General features: G+C 44.9%; 2 protein-coding genes across 5 annotated transcripts in view; one reads left to right on the top strand and one right to left on the bottom strand.

The window, feature by feature from the left end:
• The window catches only part of LOC144513457 (uncharacterized), a 30,271-nt gene extending 13,437 nt beyond the window's left edge, over positions 1–16,834 (bottom strand). The window contains exons 1-14 of one of the 3 annotated variants that reach the window (XM_078244540.1): positions 16,765–16,834; positions 13,752–13,831; positions 13,376–13,434; positions 12,908–13,027; positions 7,490–7,957; positions 6,295–6,393; positions 5,400–5,595; positions 5,206–5,310; positions 4,749–4,853; positions 3,575–3,635; positions 3,336–3,456; positions 1,915–2,179; positions 1,241–1,440; positions 1–65 (exon numbers count right to left, since the gene is read on the bottom strand). The exon at positions 1–65 is cut by the window's left edge and continues 21 nt beyond it. In XM_078244540.1, coding sequence (XP_078100666.1) covers positions 1–65; positions 1,241–1,440; positions 1,915–2,179; positions 3,336–3,456; positions 3,575–3,635; positions 4,749–4,853; positions 5,206–5,310; positions 5,400–5,595; positions 6,295–6,393; positions 7,490–7,957; positions 12,908–13,027; positions 13,376–13,434; positions 13,752–13,831 — 1,944 coding nt within the window. In that variant the 5' untranslated portion in view covers positions 16,765–16,834. Of the gene's footprint in view, positions 66–1,240; positions 1,441–1,914; positions 2,180–3,335; positions 3,457–3,574; positions 3,636–4,748; positions 4,854–5,205; positions 5,311–5,399; positions 5,596–6,294; positions 6,394–7,489; positions 7,958–12,907; positions 13,028–13,375; positions 13,435–13,751; positions 13,832–14,295; positions 14,404–16,764 lie in introns of those variants that run through there. The other 2 variants (XM_078244539.1, XM_078244542.1) reach the window with 2 other exon arrangements.
• Positions 16,835–18,942: 2,108 nt separating this feature from the next.
• The window catches only part of LOC144513456 (platelet-derived growth factor receptor beta-like), a 31,280-nt gene continuing 24,277 nt past the window's right edge, over positions 18,943–25,945 (top strand). The window contains exons 1-5 of one of the 2 annotated variants that reach the window (XM_078244538.1): positions 18,943–19,241; positions 20,639–20,705; positions 23,203–23,271; positions 23,379–23,458; positions 23,893–24,088. In XM_078244538.1, the coding sequence (XP_078100664.1) occupies positions 23,214–23,271; positions 23,379–23,458; positions 23,893–24,088 (334 nt within the window). In that variant the 5' untranslated portion in view covers positions 18,943–19,241; positions 20,639–20,705; positions 23,203–23,213. Of the gene's footprint in view, positions 19,242–20,638; positions 20,706–20,731; positions 21,023–23,202; positions 23,272–23,378; positions 23,459–23,892; positions 24,089–25,945 lie in introns of those variants that run through there. The other variant, XM_078244537.1, reaches the window with a different exon arrangement.

Below are 25,945 nucleotides of genomic sequence, written 5' to 3'. Positions count from 1 at the left end.
GATCTTGTTGTCCATCATCAGACTGCGTACCTTCGACAGGCTGCTGCCCAGAGCTCGATGCTGACCTGAGAACACACAGGTAGCATCCTCCATTACACCAATGCGCTGTGCTAGCATTAGTATTTATCTTCAGGGATTTCTTCAGATCAGTCAGTTTGACTTTTTATTGCAGAGATACAGTTTCCGAGTTCATTCCCAAAAACAAAACATTTCCTCTGAACATGATGTAGGCAGAGATTATGTTTGACATCACTGGGAAATATTAGTTTATTGGCTTTAAACCAATCACAATCATCGTGGGCGGGGCTAAGCTCCGGACAGAGCTACGGTGCCTCTGCTAAATAGTCTCAGGAAGGAGCTTGTTTTGGTGGAACATGTGGACGTTCAAAAGTAGTTTTAGTCAGAGGGACAGATAGTCTAGCTAGCTGTCTGGATTTACCCTGCAGAGATCTGAGGAGCAGTTAAATCAGTTAAAGGATCAATAAAGCTGCAGAAACTTCCACTCATGTAGTATTAGGGTCGGGCTGCATGCACCCTCCATCCTATAGGAAACACACACACACACACACATATTATGGTAAGAAACAGACTGCAGTGCCTGTAGGAGTCCAGCAGAGGGCGCTCTGTGTCCAGCTGACTCTAGACTACAGCCTACCACCTTCTTTTACATTCAAGTGACCTCACTGCAGCACAGATATTCTAATAGCCCAGTTTGTCCTGAACAAATGATGTCTATAGATTAACTATGAACAGGGTTGATGTTTTACAAGCTTTTATAGAAAATAAAGCCATACGGACAATCAGTTGTCAAAAATACTTTAGGGTGGATAGATTAAACCAATCACAATCATCGTGGGCGGGGCTAAGCTCCGGACGGAGCCGCGGTGCCTCTGTTAAATAGTCTCAAGAAGGAACTTATTTTGGTGGAACGTGGACGTTCAAAAGTAGTTTTAGTCGTGCAACAGAAACCTCAGATTGGACAGATAGTCTAGGTAGCTGTCTGGATTTACCCTGCAGAGATCTGAGGAGCAGTTAACCATAGTCCTCACAAATCAGCCGGAGGTTAGAACCCCAACACAGAGACAGAGGAAGGGGACGCACATCTGGTCTGAATTTGCAGCAGAGCAATCCCAGAAGTGGAACGTGGAGGATATAGACTAATGATATATTAACCTGATTTCTCAGAGACAGGGCATGTACACATGGCATGAACGCCAGATTTGCCTCCGTTAGCTCGTACCTGCACAGGCCTGACAGATGACCAGCAACAGGTTAACCGACGCCCACTCAGGATTGGCCGAGCCGCAGTCACCACACACTTTGTTGTCAGGATTTTCCCAGAGACGCAGCGCCACCTGGCTGCTGGACAGAGCGCTGCAGATAGACGCCGACAGACTATCCACCCAGAGGGACTGATCCTTCGACGAATCAACAGACAGACTGCAGGCAGGGGGCGGGGCCACAGAGAGACAGAGGGGGGAACAAAAGGAGAAGAAAGACCAAGAAAGAACGTCAGAATTTAATATAAAGACATTTAACTCTGCACTCTTTTATTGACTTGTATTGAGAGGAGGGTCAAAACACCAGGGTCAAGAACCCAGAATATAAGTCTTTATAAGCTGCCGAAACAAAAAAACTGAGCTTTTATAGACACAATGCTAACGTTAAGTCTGACGTAATGTTTGCAGCAAAGATTTAGTTACCAGTTAAAATCTTAAAATGTCAGTTTAAGGCTAACTATATTTCTGTAAGTTAAGCTAAAGCATTTAGTTACCAAGTCAAATCACACAAAGGAGAGTAAAAGGTGACATAACGTGAAAAAACGAGGCGATGCAAAGTTTGCGTCAAGAAAACAGCGTCAGAAACACTGGATCTGTCAAAAAAGATGAGGAAAAAAGACAGACAGGTACGTACTTGAAGGTCTTGTGTGGAGTGATGAGGCTGAACGAGTGTTTCCCTGCAGGTTTGACCGAGGCTATGTTCAGGGGGACGGAGAAGGATGCGATGCCCAGCTGGAAGCCCTCCTTGTTGGGGTAAATCCAGAGGTCGTGACCCCAGAGGGCGGCGTAGGCGCGGCTCCGCGGCTCCTTGATGGTGATTAGTCCGTGGAGTACTGGAGGGGCGGGGCTTGGCTTACCTCGACACGCCAGCAGAGACGTGACCCAACCTTCATGAACCTCTGAGACGACACAAAGATAAAGAAGTACGAGACAAAGGCTGAGTTCCACGTCTCAAACTTACCGAGATCTGGAACTCATTGGCATAATGCATGTGACTTATTGGGACATACTAAATCTGTTTCTGGCATCCTAAACAGTTTGGTAGTGTTGGTAATGGACAACAGGGCAGTTTCATTCTGAAAAATGGTCGACTGAACTTCCTGTTCTGTGGCATCTGCAATTAATCTCTGCTTTCAGTTAGAGGGTGACACAGGAATCAATTGTCACTCCCATCCCATCCCGAGCCTACGAAAATACTCCCGTCATATCCCGAGCACGTGACTGCCCCCCCACCCCCAAAACAAAATCCTGTCTTGCAAAATCCGGAGAGAAAGACTCCCGAATCCCGGTAACACGCGTTACCTGCAGACCTAGGTAACACGCGTTACCTGCAGACCTAGGTAACACGCGTTACCTGCAGACCTAGGTAACACGCGTTACCTGCAGACCTAGGTAACACGCGTTACCTGCAGACCTAGGTAACACGCGTTACCTGCAGACCTAGGTAACACGTATTACCTGCAGACCTAGGTAACACGCATTACCTGCAGACCTAGGTAACACGTATTACCTGCAGACCTAGGTAACACGTATTACCTGCAGACCTAGGTAACACGTATTACCTGCAGATCTAGGTAACACGTGTTACCTGCAGGTCTAGGTAACACGTATTACCTGCAGGTCTAAGCAATTTCATTACGTATTTCCTAACGGAGATCTTCTCACACTCAAAACACACATTTATCAGTTTAGGTTAGGTTAGAAGAATCACTGTCTGTGGCTAGCAGTAGTCAGTCAACATTGTGAGTTGTAAGTGGTTCTCCTTTCTAAAACGAAATGCCTCGAAATCTTTGGGCGCACTCACCGCACTGCAATCTCCGGCTCCGTCCCGCTCCGGTTGATATCTATGTTCTATTCTGTTCTTATCACGTTACCAACAGTGAGATTGACTCCCGTACCGCGGGACCCGAAAAATTGTCACCCTCTACTTTCAGCTCATTCAAAACAGACACATCTTTCCAGTCCAGTCAGACAACTAGGAAACAACAGGGTGGTGTAGTGTTCTGATACTGTCCCAGAGCTGGCACAAAAAAGTCCAGAAGATAGTCTTCTTACCATCGTTATGAGCCACAAAGTCATAATGTTTCTTCTTGAAGTAAACTGAGAATCTGCCTTTGTCTTGTTTCTTCACCTTGGTGATACTGGAGACGTGAAAGAGCACCTCACTGAACTGGTCCTGATGAACAAAACAAACACACCCATATTGACTGACAAACAGGTATGCATACACATACATGAAGACAGAGGTATGCATACACATACATGAAGACACATGTAGAGAGACGCTGACTTACTGTGCGTTTCTTCCACAGAGACATCAGCTGTCCGTCCAACGTTGCCCATAAAACATTGTGTCTGTTAGAGAAACATGTAAATGTGCCAGATTTACCATGCAGGCAAATTCTCATCTACAGTCCCTAGCAGGTTCATGTTCACATTACATTTGTTTTTTCATTCAGAAGACAAGACAAAATAAGAGTATACTTGCACAACATAATGTGCAAAATATTCGTTAATGTCATCATTAGGAGCGTCAATTAGTCAACAGCACAGCCCTAGTTCATCTTTCAGGAACACACAGGGTCCTATCTTGCACCCAGCGCAGCGCAAACCCCGACCCAAGTGTCTTTGCTAGTTTAAGACCGAGGCAGTTGTCAGTTTCCCGTCCAGCGCCCACGCCGTTTAAATAGCAAATGCACCTGCACCCATCTGTGGCCCATGGGTGGTCTTACAGGGAGGTGTGTTCAGGTGCATTCTGGGCGTGCTGGTCTTACAGGGAGGTGTGTTCAGGTGCATTCTGGGCGTGCTGGTCTTACAGGGAGGTGTGTTCAGGTGCATTCTGGGCGTATTGCTATCTTGAGGCAGCGGGAAGTGATGGCACCATTGACCAACAAAAATCTGGTCTAAAGTCAGTAACGCAGCATTTCATTGTTATTTTAACAGAGCATTAGTAAAATGCTCCTAGGCTCGTGCACAGCGCGCGCACACTATGCTTGTTACACACACAGGGACGCACAGCAGCACACATGCAGAAGATTACAAATACAAACATTACGGTGCAAATCCTCCATCATAACAGCAATGCTCCAAGGTCCAAACGCGCCTGGCTTTTAAAGGGAATGGGAGATGATCTCTGATTGGTTGATTGCATGTTACGCCCAAAACACACCTCTGATTAATGAAGACACTAAGGTCAACCCTTTAGAACCATGACCCCGGCACACGGACCCTTTTTACACCGTCAAACTAGCAAATGTGGATTTGGACACGCCCTAAACACACCTGCGTCGGGCGCTTCACGCTGTGTGCTTAGATCATTAAAATAGGGCCCGGAATGTGTTTATTGATGGACTTCATGGTTCTATAAACCCAGCAGCAACCAGAGTCTGTAAGGAAAGATCAGCTCTACCACTGAATCACCAGCAGCGTCTCTGATCATTAACAACAATATGATGATGATGATGTTACCTGAAGCCCTTCCAGACGTCCAGCCAGCTGGCTCGAACCACGGCGCTCTGTGGAGTTGAACTCCCGCCACCCCCCTTCTTCCTGGACACTCGGATAGTAGCCGCTCTGCAGGACAAACACACTTTAATACCTCTTTAACACCAGTACTCCAAGGTTGGACCAGGCTTATCTGACCCGTGTTCAACCCTTCTTTCAGAACTTCAAACCAAGCCAGTCAACACACGTTGATCCAAAACCTGGTCACAACGTGGTAGCAATGCATGACAATTAAACTTACGTGCTTGAAATGTTTGTGGGCAATTTAAACGTCATATTCAGTGAACAGCTGACATCATCATATACTTCAGTCCAGCTGTACACCACAGGAACTAATGTTCTGTACTTTCAATTGTACAGTACACTCTTAATTACATTGTAAAGCACAAATAAATAAAGAGATGTGTCTCCGCAGGAGTACCTGGGTGTCTTCTGTTTCAGAGGCTTTCCTGATTGGCCAAGAAGATGAGGAGGGGGCGGGGCCGGCCGTTTGGGCACCAGCCGACCTGGAGGATTGGACGGGAGGCTGCAGAACACAAACACCACACAAGTGGCAGCAGCAGCAGAGCATGAAAGCATTGTTATTGTAGCATTGTCTACATACAGACTACATACTTGTTAGTGGTTGAGTTCTGATTAGAAGCAGGATCTTCTCCCATTGGTCCTGTGGCTCCAGGGAGGGATTGGCTAGCTCCCGTTTCTTCCTCCTCATTGGAGGAGTCACTTTCAGCTTCCTCCGTGCTCGTCCAACAAGCCAACACGGTGGAATACGGCAGCTCTTCTCTGACGCCGTAAGGAGACCGTTTGTAAACTGGAACCAGAACAAACGAAGAAGAATCAGACCAGCAGGAAGCTGAAGACCAGGGCTGTTCAAAAATATGTGATACCCGTACTGATACCAAGACCGTGACTTCAACTCCTGCGTGTCTCCATGACATGTAACGTTAGACAGCCAATCACAGACATTATTAGATCTTTTATCAATTATAAATGTCCCTTGATATCTTTTTGTCCCATTATTTTTTCTCAATTTAATGCTCTTATCAACATGGAAAAGCCGATCGGCCTGGCTTTGACGAAGGGACGAGAATTGGCATCAGCTGTGTGCTTGGCCATCAGCCGCTTGCTTGGCCATAGCAGGTGCACCCATGGCAGTTGTAGGAGGGTGAAGCCCGTTTTCTGTGCTTGTCATTGGTCAGTGAAGAGAAACTGATAACTGCTGTGGGTCCAACACTTGGTGTTTTCTGACAGCAGGGATCTCCTATCGTCTTCCAACGTGGACACACAACGTCCGAGTCTATGGCCCCGACCATGGCTGAAATATCCGTAACCTAATGGTTGTTTTTTGATTGGCCCTTTTTACCCTGGTATTCTTACCCTAACCAATCTCACTCATGCCTAAACCTAACCAATCCAACCAACAAAAGGCAGCGAGTAGTAGCCAATGAGAAGCAGAGTAGGGCAGGACATTCCTTTGCCATCCTAGGAAACAGAAACTGTCCTTCAGTACCTTCCTCCGTTGGCTCAGCAGCTCCCTCTAGTGGAGGTAATGTAACGTCAGCGTTCTGGTCTAAGGTTGACATCACCAGCTGGGACAACGCTCCAACATCTGGACACAAAGAGAACATGTTGCTCAGACAATCAACGCAACTTTGAGTTGAAGGGCCTCAAAGAACAAAATTAATACACAGATATAAAACAGCATGCAGAGAACAAACAAGAAAAATCAAAGTGTGTGAGGTTTATTTTGCATTGCCGGAAGATATTTAACACGTCTGCTGACACGAGCTTTAGAGACTTCGTACATAGGTGTAGATGTTGAATTGTGTGGAATACGTTAATGTCGGTAGCGAGACTGGCAGCAAAGCTTATGTTGCTTCCGACTGTGCTTTCAAACAATCAAAGCCAATTAATGTGGGGGTTGATGGACCTATAATCCACACCCACCCGACTAATCGCGAGTCAATCCCAGCTGTCAATCATGAGGTTTCAGCCCGTAGTCTGGCTATCAGCAGACCAAGCTCAGTCTTTTAAGATTGAGCTTGGTCTGGGGAGTCTGCTCTGTATTTCCTACTGCACAAGAGGCGGGATCAACGGGCGTAGTTCAAATGACTGTTTGTGATTGATAGTCCTTCAACCAATCAGAGCAACGATCTGGGTGACCTAGCAGCGACAGCGGCATTAACGGTTGCTGACCTTCGGTGGCTGCCATGTTGAATGTAAACGAGAAGCTGCTTGGTCACTTCTCTATCGTCATCGTGTTAAACCAGCCAGTAGCGCGCCAGTTGGATAAGCCAGTTTGTGATTGGTTCCCGCAGATTTATAATGGAAGCAGGATAGATAAACGTACAGGTTTCCAGCCTGAGCTGCAGGGAGGAATCAAACCCCGGGCAGATCAGGCTGGTCTATTCAGCCCATATTTATACAATCAAATAACTAATAATAACCAATAACGTTTTCACAACTACCCAAAATCAAAAAACATTTTTGGGAAAAATTTATTTGACGTGTACTTTATTTGGCCCTGAGTGTTTAAATGTTCTGAAATGGTTAAAAATAGCCCAGAGTGCAGTTTTATGAAGTAATGTAGACACAGAGGCCACGCCCCCCTGAATACTTAGAATGGGTGTGTTTTTTCCCGCCAAAACAAAGTAGCAGAAGACTTTTATTTTGAAGGATTCTGTGTGATGGGTTGGTTGCTGTACCTGTGTGAGCTGCTCCGATCCTCGGCAGTTCGGGCAGCGGGTCTGACGAGGCGGCAGGGGTCATCACGGAGCTAACAGCAGGGTTAGCCACACTGCTAACAATCCCTGCTAAACTGGGTATGTTAGCTAACGAGCTAATGATGATGTCTAAGCCAACAGTAGCTGTGTTAGAAGGAGGCGCAGAGGGGGAGGCAGAGACCAACGTGACTGCTGGGTTAGCCACAGCGCCAGCAGTTCCTGCTAAGCTAGGTATGTGGGTGGCGATGCCGTTAGCCACGCTGTCGATGAAGGGCGGGGCTGAGGGGGCTAAGGGGGCTAAGGGGGCCGAGGGGGCGGTGCCACCGATGGAGGTGGCAAATCCAGCCAATGATGGGATGCTGGAGGCGATGAGGTCAGTGACACCGGATAGAGTCGGGAAGACGGCGCCATGGTCCGACCCACTGAAAGGAGGAGGAGGAGCTTCTTTATCTGAGGAGGACGACACAGTGACAATATCATTATGGGACATCTGTAATATTGTACTTTTCCAAATTATTTGTCCACTAACTTTGATATTTCTCCACCCTGGACTCTCTGTCTCCATGTTTGTGTGTCTGATGGAACAACAATCTCTGAAACTGGTCCAGTATTAAACCAGAACCAAGCTGTAATGTTACCCTACAGGACTAATGTTCAGCAGCAGTTAGAGTCACTAAAAGTTCTGTTGTTGCTGCTGACAGACTCAGATTATTATGCTAAGTGTCTGACAACATTATGGGATGGATCCCTACAGAGATAGACCTTTTAGTTAAAGGGGTGAAGGAATGCAAAACCGATGTTACCTTGTCATAGTGTAATAACGACAGTTTGGAGGGTAAATAGGACATACAGAGAACCTCAGAGTCCCATTGACACCTCTTTCCTCTGCAAATCTCACAATTTGAAACTGCCTCTGAAAAAGGGCAAATCTGAACAAAGCTAAAAGTTGACGTCAACTTCTCAATTCCTCCTCATTTGGCTCTACCTTCTATCTTTGTAACACCCCAAAATTTACATAGGGCACTAACTGATCTGAGGTCAGTTAGTATTCTGAATAGGTCGGGGAGATCTCAGAAATTGTTCATCTGCTGTTTTACCACTAAATTAACTTCTGAGACTTTTTATGTGAGAAATCAGCTACGTAGAGGTCAAATATGGGCCGTTTTACCAAAATTGATGGATAAACTGGCCTGCTGTGAGGTAGATGGAGCTCCGTCATGGCTGGCAGCCCACGGTGCTCGATACCCCCGCAAAGTCACCGTTCCTGGGTTACTGGACTACCAAACGCTGCTGCCCTGACAGAGCTCCAGGCCTGCAGCTCTTCTTGCTAAATGGCCGGTGTGTGTGAGTGAGAGCGCTGTCAGCGAGATTGTTACGCCCACAATTTCTTACCACAGGTTCCAGTTAATCTTATAACGGATATGTCTGTTGAGTTATTTAAACAAACGATCGGGGAAATAAACGCCTCTTGTCCGCGAGTGAGCTGTATGGAGCTCCATCAATGAGAGCTAGCTAGCTAGCCTCCTCCTAACAAGACTGTTATATAAGTGGCGTGACGAAATTCAAACTGTAAATATATTATAGTTATGCCAAAAGTGCAGCTAACTAGCCGCTATCTGTACACATAGGATTGAAGGGACACTAGCAGCTAACGAAACCCCCAATGTTCACAAAAATGCATTAAATTGAAATTGGACACCATTGTTAGCTTTATAAGACCTTGGGGTAGATGTTATATAAGTAGCGTGATGAAATTATAACCGTAAATATACTTTTTATGTCGGCAACTGGCAGCTAGCCAGCTCCGCGGAGCCCTGAGCCCCGGTCGTCCAGTAACCGAGAAACAGTGACTTTAACTGGGTATGGAGGCTGCCGCTGTCTCGTCAGACTGTGGAGCTCCTGAAGTCCGACACGTCTTACCAAATTTGCAATTAGACATCAATTTTCATAAAACGGCCCATATTTGAGCTTTATATAGTTGATTTCTCGCATAAAAAAGTCTCAAAAGTGAATTTAATAACGAACTAGCAGACAAACAATGTATACCATTGCAGTGTCTGAAATATGAGACCTGCTGTCTCCAGTGTGTTTCTATGGGGTTCGCTCATGAGCATACCATATTTGGAAGGAAAGCTCGTGTTACAAATAGAGCCATATTCACAGGGTAGTTAAGGGCCTAATAAAATAGCATTCGGGCAATTTTCAGCCCAACCAATGTCACATCCCCTATTAGGAGACCTTAAGGAACAGTGTCAAATACCCTATATAATCATTCTATCACCCATTTAAAGAGTAAATTCCTATTAGTTTAACATGAAACAGCCCCGAAATCACCAAACCCACCAGACTCCATGTAAATAATCAGGACTTTTAGCGTGTATAGAACCAGCATATTTCCACCAGACTCCATGTAAATAATCAGGACTTTTAGCGTGTATAGAGCCAGCATATCTCCACCAGACTCCATGAAAATAATCAGGACTTTTAGCGTGTATAGAGCCAGCATATCTCCACCAGACTCCATGTAAATAATCAGGACTTTTAGCGTGTATAGAGCCAGCATATCTCCACCAGACTCCATGTAAAATAATCAGGACTTTTTAGCGTGTATAGAGCCAGCATATCTCCACCAGACTCCATGTAAATAATCAGGACTTTTAGCGTGTATAGAGCCAGCATATCTCCACCAGACTCCATGTAAATAATCAGGACTTTTAGCGTGTATAGAGCCAGCATATCTCCACCAGACTCCATGTAAATAATCAGGACTTTTAGCGTGTATAGAGCCAGCATATCTCCACATGTAAATGGGTGAATTAAGGGTTTATTTCAACCAAACCAGAGTGGTGATTGTTGGAACAGTGGACAGATGAACCAAGACGGCTTTTGGTAGTTTGATTTAGTTTCTGTCCACTTTGAATGACGTGTGTTTTACGATGATAAAAGTCCTGATTATTTACATGGAGTCTGGTGGGTTTGGTGATGTCGGAGCTGTTTCATGTTAAACTAAAAAGGATCTTACTCTAACACTAAGTGACGCTGAACATTTGTCCTATAGGGTTACATTGCAGCCCAGTTCTCGGCTGCCCGTTATGATACAATATACTTCATTGTCCCCTTAGGGAAATATGTTTGACTCCAAGCTGCACACATAAATAATACCTTGACAGTTATAAATATTTACTGTGGCAGTCACAAGACTATATATAGCACAAAGTATTGTACTCATCCCGTGATAAAACAGATTGCATGTAACATATTTCCCTCCTCCCCCAGAAAAACACTTTAAACTATTGCACAATCCCTAAAGCCTCAAGCAGCATTGTTTAAAACACAGTTAGAGCGTTTTCACGTAATACTGGACCAATTTCAAAGACTGTTGTTCCCATCTGTCATTTAGACTCACAAACATGGGAAGATAGAGTTCAATAAGACATCAAAATAACCCTTTAAAGTCTTTGTTTCGTCTCATCGAGTGCTGAGAGTCTGAGTGGAGGAATGTGGAAGTTCAGTGAGTTGGTTGTAACTTGACTCTGATAGAAAGGATCTGTCTGTGATTCACCAGCGTGTGGTGCGAGTTTCTACCGTCAGCAGTCAGAAGACAAACTGGTTAGATAATAATTTGTCTGCAGCGTCCACAAAGAGCAGAAGGAACAAACCGGTTTGACTTTTTGGACTGGAAACACGCTGAAGCACGTCAGCAGTCAGAAATAACCTGCAGTTGTTTCAGACACACATTCAGCAGCAGACTGCTGCACCCTCAGTGCTACCTTCATTACAGCAGCAGTCAGACTATTTAATGCAACATCAGAATGTAGCACTGCTAGCTAATACAACATCAGAATGTAGCACTGCTAGCTAATACAACATAATGTAGAACTGCTAGCTAATACAACATAATGTAGAACTGCTAGCTAATACAACATAATGTAGAACTGCTAGCTAATACAACATAATGTAGAACTGCTAGCTAATACAACATAATGTAGAACTGCTAGCTAATACAACATAATGTAGAACTGCTAGCTAATACAACATAATGTAGAACTGCTAGCTAATACAACACAAATACAAATAAGCAGTTGTACATTTTGTATTCCCAACGATATTTTAAATATTTGTTCTTGTATTCTATCCTATTATTATTTCATGTATATTGTATCCTAGCATTTCATGTATATTCTGTGCTGTGTGACTAATATTTTGCTGCTGTAACACTGTAATATCCCATTTTTGGGATCAATAAATATCTATAAACATACAGTATGTTTATATAAGGGTGATTATTGTGTAAATATGTTTGTTTTATTACTATTTTTGTGTATTTGTTTTATTCTGATGTGTGTACATATTTTGAGCTGTTGTAGCACAGGAATTTACCCAATGTGGGATTAATAGTCTTAAATTATCTTATTAGATCAGTTTCCCTTATAAAAGCTGCTTAAATCACAGAGATTAGTCTCTTAAATCACAGATTAGTCTCTTAAATCAGATTAGTCTCTTAAATCACAGAGATTAGTCTCTTAAATTAGTCTCTTAAATCACAGAGATTAGTCTCTTAAATTAGTCTCTTAAATGACAGAGATTAGTCTCTTAAATCACAGATTAGTCTCTTAAATTAGTCTCTTAAATGACAGATTAGTCTTTTAAATCACAGATTAGTCTCTTAAATTAGTCTCTTAAATCACAGATTAGTCTCTTAAATCACAGATTAGTCTCTTAAATCACAGATTAGTCTCTTAAATGACAGAGATTAGTCTTTTAAATCACAGCGTTTAGGGTAAGGGAAAGTCAACGGACTCTGCTGTAAGAGATGTAAAAAGCATGTTCAGTAAAAACACCAAAATACTCCGTTTTCTGAAAGACGGTGTCAGACTCGGCCCAAAGAATCCTGCATATCTTGGCTGCATACCCAACGGTGAAGAGCATTATACTGCATACAGGGACACGTAACGTCATAAAGCAAGAGTCTGAAGTGCTGAAACTGGACTTCATGGATCTGCTGAACACAGTCAGCTCCCTAAACGCGGAGGTGTTTATCAGTGGCCCTCTACAGCCAATCAGAAGAGGAGCTGAGAGATTCAGCAGACTGCTGGCACTGACCACATGGCTTTCAGCTGCTTGTAGGGGAGCGCCGGGACAGTTGAAACACGTTTTAGTTAAACCTAACTTACAAAGTGATCGTATCGCACTGAAAGCTAATATTTTGTCACTAGCAACCTACACCTGTCATCTGTCAAGTACAGTTGACATATGCCAACAAGCACTCAATATGAAAGTTTGGGCTTGTGGAGAACACTAAGTGGTCTCCTGAATAAGCAAATATCAAAACTGGTTGATGGTCTGTAACTGTGTGATGAAAGGAAATAACAGGAAGATATCTGGCTGATAGGAGGTTACCATGCTCTGTGTGTTGACCTAAGGAAGTCTGTCTGTCATCATTGGACACAGAGAAACCTGGAATGTTTCGTCCGTCCCGCGTCTCAATCGTCCCGGCTCTCCCCCACCGTCCATTCTCTGCTGTTCATTGAAACAAAACCTGAGACTATTTAGCAGAGCCACCGTCGCTGCGTCTGGAGCTCGGCGCCGCCCAAGATGAGTGTGATTGGTTTAAAGAAATGTAAACAACAGAGTTTATTTTCCTATCCCAGAATGCATCTGTGGTGTAGCCAGACCTTACTGCACAGCGCCGTGGCGATAGAGCTGGTCATGTGAGATTATCCAGCTGTTCTCTCCACCTCGTCATTCAGTCAATATATTTTGGGATGGAGTTAGCTAAGGGCATGTTGTAACATCAAATGTGGATCTTTCAGATCAATATTTAGCGTGTGTGTGAGAGTGTGTGTGTGTGTCCATCTGTGTGTGTACCTGTGTTCTGTTGAACTCCATTAGAGAAACCTGGTTGTAGATTTTCACTGATAACATCTCTGAAACAAACACAATCATAAATACAACAAACAACTTTTTTTTAGCTTAGTAAATTATTGCTTCTGTGCGTGTCTGTGTGCATGTGTATCTGTGTGTGTATATATATATATATATATCTCTGTGTGTGTGTGTGTGTGTGTGTGTGTGTGCATGTGTATCTGTGTGTGTGTGTGTGCATGTGTATCTGTGTGTGTGTGTGCATGTGTATGTGTGTGTGTGTGTGTGTGCGTGTATCTGTGTGTGTGTGTGTGCATGTGTATCTGTGTGTGCATGTGTATCTGTGTGTGCATGTGTATCTGTGTGTGTGTACACTCACATGTCCAAAGAGCTCTGACTGTTCCTGGCGTAGCGAGCTCGTGGCTTTGGGACAGGAACAGGAAGTGGAGGAGGAGTCATCTGTTAAAGGAGATAAAGACGGTAAACCACCTGAGACAGTAACAGTATGTTCAATACCAGTCTGTCCTCACCAAGCATTCATACATACAGCTGTACAACCCAGGAAGCATGTGTTCACGTCCCGGGGGTGTTTGACTCCAAACCAACATCCTTCATATCTCAACTCCTTTCTGTAAAGAACCCTAAACCCAGCTGCCCTGTGACCAGGCGGCCGTGGCCATAGTCTAGTAGAATATGATATGAAATAAGGAATGGCCTTTTTACAGCAGCTCTAAGGTAAACACAGCTGACACACACACAATATGAATGCTTGTGGATTCCTCTGATAGCTGAGAACTGGTTGACAGCTCAGAGTCGTCCTTACAGAGACAGACAGTGTTTACTATAGACCACAGGTTAGAAACAGAATGAACACATGAACATGACTGAGTGAACAACAGATTAGATCAAACAGCAGCTCTTACCTCGCTGTTAACTCCTCCGGACACAAACACTTCTCTCCCCAGGTGTGTGTGTGTGTGTCGTTATGTCTGCATTACAGTGCGATTGGGCCACAGGAACACACCTGAACCAATCAGCTGTTTTTAAAGTAAACTCAGAGAAACGTCACCGGCTCAACCTGCTGCAAGAATGTAGGTGAGTGTGTGTGAGTGTGTTTCTGTGTGTATATGTGTGTGTGTCCGTCTGTCTGCTTGTGTGTTTGTGTCTGTGTATCTCTATGCGTGTCTGTATATCTCTGTGTGTATCTGTGTGTGTGTCAGTGTGTGTCTGTATCTGTGTGTGTGTGTGTGTGTGTGTGTGTGTGTGTATGTATATCTCTCTGTGTCTGGGTGTGTCTGTATTTCTCTGTGTGTATCTGTCTGTGTGTGTGTCTCTGTGTGTGTGTCTCTGTGTGTGTGTGTGTCTCTGTGTCTGGGTGTGTGTGTGTCTGTATATCTCTGTGTGTGTGTGTGTGTGTGTGTGTGTGCCTGTGTATCTCTGTGTGTGTGTGTGTCTCTGTGTCTGGGTGTGTGTGTGTCTGTATATCTCTGTGTGTGTGTGTGTGTGTGTGTGCCTGTGTATCTCTGTGTGTCTGTGTGTGTGTGTGTGCGCGCATCTGTCTGTGTGTGTGTGAGTTCCTGTGTATCTCTGTGTGTGTGTGTGTGTGTGTGCATCTGTCTGTGTGTGTGTGAGTGCCTGTGTATCTCTGTGTGTGTGTGTGTGTGTGTGTGTGCATCTGTCTGTGTGTGTGTGAGTGCCTGTGTATCTCTGTGTGTGTGTGTGTGTGTGTGTGCATCTGTCTGTGTGTGTGTAGTGCCTGTGTATCTCTGTGTGTGTGTGTGTGTGTGTGTGCATCTGTCTGTGTGTGTGAGTGCCTGTGTATCTCTGTGTGTGTGTGTGTGTGTGTGCATCTGTCTGTGTGTGTGTGAGTGCCTGTGTATCTCTGTGTGTGTGTGTGTGTGTGTGCATCTGTCTGTGTGTGTGTGAGTGCCTGTGTATCTCTGTGTGTCTGTGTGTGTGAACTCTGACATGTTGAAGTCGTCTGAAAGTGTGTGTGTGTAGCGTAGATCTGCAGCTCCAGAGACGTCTCTAACTTCATTGAAACATTCAGACTGATCAGGCTGCAGGTTGTGGACTTTGGTTTACGTTGTGAGACGCTCTCTGTAATCTCAAAATGAAATAATAACTCAACTTTGATGTGTTGATATCCAGCCACTAACAAGTCTGGAGTACAGAGAGTACTTTGAATGCTGTCTTGTGTGAGGGGAAGTATTTTTGACTTCAGTAGTGAGTAATTATATATATATATATATATATATATATATATATATATATATATATATATATATAAATAAAATAATATATCTCAGTTAGAAGCTAACAATGGTGTTGGTCATGTGTGCGTGTTATTGGAGCATCAGTTCCTCATTCTCTCCCCACAGAAACCAGCGTTAAAACATCCAAACTTCCCAGCAGAATTAACATGAACATGTTGACAGCCTGAACAGGAGACGGTTTACTGTCCCTCTTCATGACTGCTGCACAGGCTCGGCTTAATTAGGCTATATTAAAGCTATATTAAAGCTATATTAAGACTTAAAGCTGCGTACTGTCACTGCCTACACAAGAACACACATTCCCCCCCGTCAGGGCTTTTAAACTGTAAACCCGCTGACTCAGCGTTCCTCTCAGCACTGAGCTGGAGGAAAGACAGACTGAGTCAAAGATAGTTCAACTTAAACCATCTCATCTGAGAGCAGCAGCACGTTGATCTATCAGGACTATCTTGACTGGGGCTCGAACATGCGTCTCCCGAACCAGATAAAGGGGACGCCATCGAGTCTGACCAGTTAGAGGAGACAACATCTAAACTGACAAGACAGACAATTGACAACATCAAATTCAGTTATGATTGTATTTCAGACATAAATAAGATACTGTTTGAGGCTCTTGTACTTTCTGTACTTGTACTGTGAGTACTGTAGACTGACTCTGCTTGCAAGTAAACTAAACCTTATTCTAACCTCAGTGGTTCTGTCTATCCTTTGATAACGTAATGATTCTAACAACTGGTTCTCAAACTTTCTTTAATAAGTCCCCCCCCAGCGCTATATTAACCAAACAGCAGCCATGTAACTGAAACACATTTACATGTTAATGAGAGAAGGCAACAACAACTTTAAAAAATGTTACAACTTGGGAAAAGTCGGTAGAAAGAAGGAAGTGTGTAGGTGGAAAATAGTAAAAACGTAGAAAATAGTGACAAAATAAGCTCTGATGTACCCCCTGCAGACCCCTTGGGGTACACGGACCCCCATTTGAGAACCACTGGTCTAGAAAACCAACTCCCCACCTGTCCCAGGTGATTCTCTACATCAGTCCATATTAATATGACATATGTAGTTGTAGTTTGAGTCATGGTATTAACAGTTGAAGTGTTAGTCTCTTCCTACCTTGTCTTTGGTTCTCTGCTGATCCAGTGTGCTGAAATGTTTGGGGAGGAGCCTCAGAGCTCTTCTGGTGTCTGTCTGATGTCATCACTGAAATCATGAGGCTGAACCAAGTTATGGGGGTTTCCTGTGTGCTCTGATTGATCATGTGTTTGGTTAAAGCGTGTGAGGGGTAATTGGAGGGAGTTATGTCCAACTCAACATGTTCTTTGAGTCAAATCAATTTAAAATGTGTCTGTCTTTGTCCAGATGTGGGTAAGGTTGGTAATGTTTGGTAGACTCACTGCTGGAAGAAGGTGGGGCGGTCCAGGCTGATTAGAGCCCTATAAAGGCAGTGGGTCGTTGCTGCTTAGAAGGTCAGAGCTGTGCTGATGCTAGCATGCTTTATAGAGGTTACAGTACAGACTATAGATGAGAAGTCGTGCTAATGCTAGCATGCTTTGTTTCAGTGAGTATTGATGGCGAGAGGAAGCGTTGGAGCTCTATATTGGCTCCCAAACGGATTCATTTACTCACAACGCCACCCGGGCACAGAGTGTAAAACAGGCCGATACATCCCAGACCAGCTACGTGATCTGGGATAGCCTTCGCTGTATTTAGCGCCAGTAAAGACTTAATCAACATTAGTCTACAACCACGACCTTCCACTTCTGGGATTTCTCCGTTGCTGCTGGATGTCCCTCCTTTTAGCCAGATGTGCGTCCCCTTCCTCTGTCTCTGTGTTGGGGTTCTAACCTCCGGCTGATTTGTGAGGACTATGGTTAACTGCTCCTCAGATCTCTGCAGGGTAAATCCAGACAGCTAGCTAGACTATATGTCCAATCTGAGTTTTCTGTTGCACGACTAAAACTACTTTTGAACGTCCACATGTTCCACCAAAACCAGCTCCTTCCTGAGACTATTTAACAGAGGCACCGCGGCTCCGTCCGGAGCTTAGCCCCGCCCACGATGATTGTGATTGGTTTAATCTATCCACCCTAAAGTATTTTTGACAACTGATTGTCCGTATGGCTTTATTTTCTATAAAAGCTTGTAAAACATCAACTCTGTTCATAGTTAATCTATAGACATCATTTGTTCAGGACAAACTGGGCTATTAGAATATCTGTGCTGCAGTGAGGTCACTTGAATGTAAAAGAAGGTTGTAGGCTGTAGTCTAGAGTCAGCTGGACACAGAGCGCCCTCTGCTGGACTCCTACAGGCACTGCAGTCTGTTTCTTACCATAGTGTGCGTGTGTGTGTGTGTGTGCGTGTGCGTGTGTGTGTTTCCTATAGGATGGAGGGTGCATGCAGCCCGACCCTAATACTACATGAGTGGAAGTTTCTGCAGCTTTATTGATCCTTTAACTGATTTATTGCTCATCAATGAATCAACCTGCTGATACACACACACACACACACACACACACACACACACACACACACACACACACACACACACACACACACACACACACACACAGAGACACACAGACAGACACACACAGACAGACACACACACACACACACACACAGACACACAGACAGACTCACACACACACACACACAGACACACACACACACACACACACACACACACACACAGACAGACAGACAGACAGACAGACAGACAGACAGACAGACACACACAGTGCGTTTCACTATCTTTGTGGGGACCCGTCATTGACATAATGCATTCCCTAGCCCCTTACCCTAACCCTAACCATCACCACTAAATGCCTAACCTTAACCCTTACCCTCACCCTAACCAGAACCTCATTCTGACCCTAATCCTAAAACCAGGTCTTAACCCTCAAACAGAAACACACACACACACACACACACACACACACACACACACACACACACACCCTCTGCTGGACTCCTGCAGGCACTGCAGTCTGTTTCTTACCATAATGTGTGTGTGTGTGTGTGTGTGTGTGTGTGTGTGTGTGTGTGTGTGTGTGTGTTTGGACTGGGTTTATTTCCTGTCAGAGAGAGGAGGGGGGCGAAAGACAGAGAGACAGATTGAAAACAGACGTTAGCTCTCTCTCTCTCTCTCCCTTTTTCTCTCCCTCTCTCTCTCTCTCTCTCTGTCTCTCTCTCTCTCTCTCTCTCTCTCTCTCTCTCTCTCTCTCTCTCTCTCTCTGTCTCTCTCTCTCTCTCTCTCTCTCTCTCTCTCTCTCTCTCTCTCTCTCCCTCTCTCTCTCTCTCTCTCTCTCTCTCTCTCTCTCTGTCTCTCTCTCTCTCTCTCTCTGTCTCTCTCTCTCTCTCCCTCTCTCTCCCCCTCTATCCCCCCCTCGCTGTGAGTCAGTCTGTTGGTTTCCATTCGTCGTCTGTCTGGAATGAGACTGAAGAGAAGACGAAGAGGAGAATAAGAGGAGAGGAATAAAAGAGGACGAGTGAAGGAAAGGAGCGAGAAACACAGTGAAGAATAATAGGAAGAAACAGAGGAGGAAGAGGAGGAAGAACGAGAGGAGGAAGAGGAGCAGCATCAGAAGGTTTGAACCACCTAAACATCTCTTTTGTTCTGTTTTCTGTTTCTAACTCGGCCTCCTCTGATTCTGCTGAGTCGACTGATACTGCAGTACAAGTACCTCAAGTCGACTGATACTGCAGTACAAGTACCTCAAGTCGACTGATACTGCAGTACAAGTACCTAAAGTCGACTGATATAGCAGTACAAGTACCTCAAGTCAACTGATACTGCAGTACAAGTACCTAAAGTCGACTGATACTGCAGTACAAATACCTAAAGTCGATTGATATAGCAGTACAAGTACCTCAAGTCGACTGATACTGCAGTACAAGTACCTCAAGTTGACTGATATAGCAGTACAAGTACCTCAATTTGATACTGCAGTACAAGTACCTAAAGTATGTAAATAGTATCACCATCTGAGATGCTGGAGAGCTTTTATTGTGAAACTAACCAACCAGAAGTCAGATAACCTGCAGAACAGAGGAGGGAGTTGATCTGGTGCAGTGATAATACTACTACTACTACTACTACTACTAATAATCATAATAATAATCATAATATTAATCATAATAATAATAAATCAAGAACCGAAAACAGAAGCACGATGAATGTGATGAAATATAACCTTTAGACCACGTCTATAACGACTCTCCAGCGCTGTCTGTTCCCATCATACAGCACGCATGGTAAACAAAGAGTTAGAACTCTCTCATGCTACGTTTACACGTGGCCGCTATTTTCATAAACGGACATTTCACCCGCTCCGTTTTCTAAAATAACATCGTGCACAGCTGTCAGTTTTCAGAAAAGTGTTCGTTGACACGTCCCCGTGTATATATGGCGTCTAGAGCACGCCAGACCTGTAGGTGGCGGTGTAATGAGAAGCTCAAGCCCACGTTAGCCAATCAGAATCAAGAAAATAGCAACAGCAGCAACCAATCACTTCCTCTCTCTCTCGGCTGCCTAAACCTCCGTTTGTCTCAGTTTACGTGCAAACGAAGATTTCAAAAATGTCCTCTCTGGCCGGAGTTTTTAGAAAGACTCTTCTTCAGAGGAGAAGTCTCCGTTTGCGTGTAAACGAAGGAAATGTCTCCATTTCTCAAAATAACCATGTACATGTAAACGGTATCAGCCACATCTAGCTGAATATTGCTGTGATCTAATCAGCGTTTAACTGTTTGCTTCCTCTCTAATGCCACATCATCTCTAGTTTGGGTCTTTTTATGTCTTAGTAATGTACTAATTACTATATAATGTAGGTGTTTGCTGTGTATAAGTGCTGGTGTTCTGTCTAAACACCATGTTACTTCTCTTTTGTCTAATTTAATACAAAAGTACAGCTTATTACATCTTTTAATGTTCTGTAAAAGAAAGTGAGACAAGTTTGTTATAATCAGCTTTTAATGTGTTTCAAAGGTCAGTGGCAGCAGATCCCAACCAATCAGGAGCCAGGAAACCTTCAGCATGGAGCAGTGACGGCCAGGTGAGACGCCTGCACTCTTCAAGTCTTTCTTATTCCCAGAGACACGATGGTCGCTGGTTTGATCATCGCGCAAGACATCAGCTGGACCGGAGGATTACATATTCAAATAGGAACTAATATGAAATGAATCAGACGACACAACGCTGACAGTCAAAACTCGGTTCTCTTCAGGAAACAACGAGCTCCACGCTGAATATCCAGCCTGTTCTCATGAAGCATTCCTTCAAAAAGATACCAAAAGTTAAGCACTGGAATTCCTAAGCAGTCCACGTTTTGTTTCCGTATGCACAGGAGCTTCACTGCATTGACGGTTGCAGGTGTGTTCAGGTACCTGTCTGTCTGCAGGTGTGTTCAGGTACCTGTCTGTCTGCAGGTGTGTTCAGGTACCTGTCTTTCTGTCTGTCTGTCTGTAGGTGTGTTCAGGTACCTGTCTGTCTGTCTGCAGGTGTGTTCAGGTACCTGTCTGTCTGTCTGCCTGCCTGCAGGTGTGTTCAGCCACCTGTCTGTCTGTCTGCAGGTTTGTTTAGGTTCCTGTCTGTCTGCCTGCAGGTGTGTTCAGGTACCTGTCTGTCTGTCTGCAGGTGTGTTCAGGTACCTGTCTGTCTGTCTGTCTGTCTGCAGGTGTGTTCAGGTACCTGTCTGTCTGTCTGTCTGTCTGCCTGCCTGCAGGTGTGTTCAGGTACCTGTCTTTCTGTCTGTCTCCTCGTCAGTTCTCTGGTGATGCAGGCTGGGTCAAAACAGATCCCGGCTACAAATGGCCAAAACTAGGGATGCACTGAATCCAGGATTCTGGTTCAGATTGGGCTGAATACTGGGCTTTTTGACGAGGGTTGGGTTTCTGCTGAACCCTACGCTGTCACTCCGCGCTACGCTGGTCGCCGTGATGACGGCGCCGTTGATTACAGGAAGGTGTTTACGTAGGTGGAGCTTCAATGCAGCAGGCTGAGAGGAAGTGGAAATGGAACTGGTGAGCAGAAAAAGTGTTGTTTGGCAGTACTTTCAGTCAAAAGAAGGCCATTCAAGTCCAGCTACATGTTCAATCTGCAATGCTGATTAGTCTGGTGGTGGCGAGGACCCTAAACAATACACAACATCACCGCTGTTACAACATCTGGTATGAAACATCTGGAAGAATACGAGCTGAGCATGAAGGAATCTACAGACAGCAGCCAGAATGCAGCAACTTCAGGTACGGCAAAGGAAGGACAGTCACTGTTTACTTCATTAATGTGTTGACTGTGTTCATGGACTGAGGACGGGACGAGGATTCAGCAGAATCTCAACCAGGGGGTTCAGGATTCAGCAGAACCCAAAAAATCTGGATTCGGTGCATCCCTAAAGAAATGGGTTTCTCATGACTGTGTCTGGCATCTCCCTGATATTGGCTGGATGGATTTCTTCTGGAACATTCCAGTTGTGTAACTTTTTAGTTTAGAAGCCTTTATTGGAGATATGTCATGGTAAAGGTGGGGGGTTATACTCCGTAACAGTCGCTCTGAAGATTAATCACAGGATTAAAGCCTGGCTCGGCCAACAGAAGGAAGCGGTCTCAGCCGTGAGCATCACTGAGAGGATCTGGGGCTTCATCAACCTGATGGTTGGATTCTGGAGAAGAAAGTGACAACATGCACACACTTTCATCACTGTAATGGAAGCAGCTTTTTTTAAATTCAACCATTTCACCCACATTTAAGGGATTGTAACTTCCTTTGGTACGTACGTTCAGGTCTTTGTCCCAGATATCTCCACCGAGGTTCAGCAGGATTACTCTAGAAGAACTTCAGTTATGGCCAGTTACCTGCTACGCACTTCTGGCTTCAAATGGCAGTCCACAAACCAACCGATGCCACTGATGCTTTGGTCCTGCAGGACTGGGTCAGGGCACAGTCAACAAAAAAGGAGCTGCAGGGCTGTGATTGGCTGAAAACTGTGTGAGGAACTGAACTTAAAGTTGTGTTGGAGCGTCTCTGCTGCCCACAGGAAATACTTTCCTGTTTATTTTCTTCTTCACTGGTCGACTCACATTCCTCTCACACACACACAGTCAATGAGGCCTCTTATTGGCAGAGATCCCCCACACACACACACACACACACACACACACACACACACACACACACACACACACACACACACACACACACACACACAGAGGAATGTGTTCAGGTCTGTTGGAACCATCAGAGCTCTGAAATGATTTAAACAGGCTGCTTCTGTTTCTGTGATGGTTTCAGTTCCCTGAAATGTGTTTCTGAAAACATTTTCTGTGAGAAATAATCTACAGCTGCTGAATCTGTCTTAACAGCCACTTTAAAAGATGTTCAGGAGTTTTCCAGAGACAGCCAGGCGCCTCTCACTTACATAAAGTCACCTGGATTCAACTTTATGCAATTGAGGAGCGGGAAACTCAACGGCCCGCTGTGATACTCCCAGAATGCATTGCACAGTAGATACCGAGGTTCAGCTTTTAATTTGAAACTTCTCCTGTGATGTTCAGGAGCAGCAGCCATGATGGGGTCCACCACAGGACGAACTGGGAGTCTGAAGGTGCTGCACTTCCTTCTGGGTACGCTGACTGTCTATCTGTCTGCCTGTCTATGTGTCTGTCTGTCTGCCTGTCTCTCTCTCTCTCTCTCTTTATGTCTGTCTGTCTGACTCCCTGTCTGTCTGCAGGTCTGTTCCTGGTTGAAGGTCTGGAGCTGCTTCCTTCCTCGCGTGAAGTTCTGCTCAACTCAAACTTCAACTTCACTGTGGTCAGTAAACACCTGTCTGTCTGCACAACTACCTTTCTGTCTACACAGCTACCTGTCTGTCTGCCGGTGTGACTAGTTACCTGTCTGTCCATCTGCCTGTCTGCAGGTGTGTTCAGGTACCTCTCTGTCCGTCTGTCTGTCTCCACGTCTGTATGTGTGTTCAGCTGTCTGCCTGTCTGTCTGCAGGTGTGTTCAGGTACCTGTCTGTCTGTCTCCAGGTGTGTTTGTGTACCTGTCTGCCTTCAGGTGTGTTCAGGTACCTGTCTGTCTGTCTGTGGGTGTGTTCATGTACCTGTCTGACTGTCTGCAGGTGTGTTCAGGTACCTGTCTGTCTGTCTGTCTGTGTGTCTGCAGGTGTGTTCAGGTACCTGTCTGTCTGTCTGGCTGTCTGTCTGCAAGTGTGTTCAGCCACCTGTCTCTCTGTCTGTCTGCAGGTGTGTTCAGGGTGGAGTCCTGTGACTTGGCGGTTGCCGACAGACTCCCAGGTGGACGGTGTTGCCGTGGAGACCCAGGGGTCCAGCAGCATCCTGCAGCTCATTAACGCCACCTGGAGGAACTCTGGGAGATACACCTGTGAGGAGGCGTGGGCCAATCAGAGCAGAGACATTGACATCTTTATTCCTGGTCGAGGTGAGCAGATAATCTTGTTACGTCACTGCAGTCGTAAACACACACAGAAAACCAGCAGTTAGGATTAAATGGTAGCTCCCGGTGTCAGGACCCAAAGCAACGAGGAGATAGCCTGGTCCTACCAGACTCTGGTCCATTAGCCTGGTCCTACCAGACTCTGGTCCACTAGCCTGGTCCTACTAGACTCTGGTACATTAGCCTGGTCCTACCAGACTCTGGTACATTAGCCTGGTCCTACTAGACTCTGGTACACTAGCCTGACTCTGGTCCACTAGCCTGGTCCTACCAGACTCTGGTACACTAGCCTGACTCTGGTACACTAGCCTGGTCCTACCAGACTCTGGTCCATTTCATTGGTCCAGAGAGTCTGGCCACTCTCCATTGACAGGTGTTAACTTCCTTGAAGGCGGGTACTCTGTTGAAGTTTAAAACTATTGGATCTGCCCAGAGCCACTCTGGATCTGCCATAACCAATCGCTGACGTTGGGTCGTGATGTATGTCATGCGCATGTGCAACAAGAGGGGAGACTTCAAGGTTTATATTTATCATTAGCATCGCTATCGTTGGCCTTAGCCAACTCCTTCACCACTAACGGAGCGAGCTGGAAAATCTAACTTTTCCCGAACCCCTTTGGGAGGAGGGCCACAACATCATGGCCACCAACACACCTCAGCAAATACAGAAATACAGATACCAGGCACAGGCAGAGAGAGCACAGAGACTTATGCTGAGTCCCAGACACATTTTGTAGCCCATAAGTTACGACTTCAAGTCACGACTCACGACTTGGTAGCGTTCCAGTCACAACAAAACCTTCAATCTAGCGTTAGCTAGCTGCTACATAACATTGACGTTAGCTAGCGCTAAATAATACTAGCAATTTCTAGTCAGCGACATATTTTGGGCTTCATTTAATAAACATAAACTGTAGTAATACATTACGTATGTGTATTGTTTTGATTACAATGTGCAGAATTACTTTACGTTGCCTATTTATGTCTATTTATTTCTATTTTCTCACCGTTAATCACCGCCGTCTGTAAAGTATCAACAGGGAGTCGCCATTGTTGTTTGTGTGTGTAACTGGGAGTCCAATGATCTGGTACAAGTTCACGGGGAGTAAGTTACGGGTTTGACTGCAGTTCCAGGGCACTTTCACGGGGAGAAGGTTGTGAAAACACGCGTTACGTGTTGCCTGGAACGCAGCATACATGAGGCAACAGAGGAAGTAACGAGGGACAGGTGACACACATCAACCCAGGACACACCATCACAAAGGGCGGGAAAACACACAAGGCAGGAAGTCAAAGAAGACATGACACAGTAGAAATTACATTACAAAGTAAAACAGGAAACATACACAATGATAGAATTAGGAAAACAAATGAGAAAGAACACGGATAACACATAACCAGTGTTGGTCAAGTTACTTGGAAATAGTAATTAGTTACTGATTACTTCTCCAAGAAAGTAATCCAGTTACTTTAATGATTACTTATTTAGAGTAAAAGTAATTAGTTACTTTACTAGTTACTTTACTAAGTTACTTTTCAAAAACATGATGCATGACCTGAATAAAACAGTGGAAATTGGCAGCATGTCCTCGACAATATAGCCAGCGACGAGCTTCTTCAGTTCAGCGGCACTAAGTCCTGTCGCTTTTAAGTCTCTTTTCACCTGTTTAGCAGGAGAGGGGCCCGGCATGTCAGTTGGGGGTTCAGGGTTTTTTTTTTGTGAGTTTCACATTCCTGTGCCGGCTTGATAGGTGCTTGCTCAGATTTGAGGTGGGAGTTTTCGCTGTAGATAAAAGTTTTCTTCCCATGCAGAGTGTAGAGCGGACGCTGATGTTTTTGTCA

Source organism: Sander vitreus, unplaced genomic scaffold, assembly GCF_031162955.1.
Source record: "Sander vitreus isolate 19-12246 unplaced genomic scaffold, sanVit1 ctg255_0, whole genome shotgun sequence".
Classification (NCBI taxonomy): Eukaryota; Metazoa; Chordata; class Actinopteri; order Perciformes; family Percidae; genus Sander; species Sander vitreus.
Note: the sequence above shows the minus strand (reverse complement) of the source record. Positions and strands in the feature narration are given on the sequence as shown.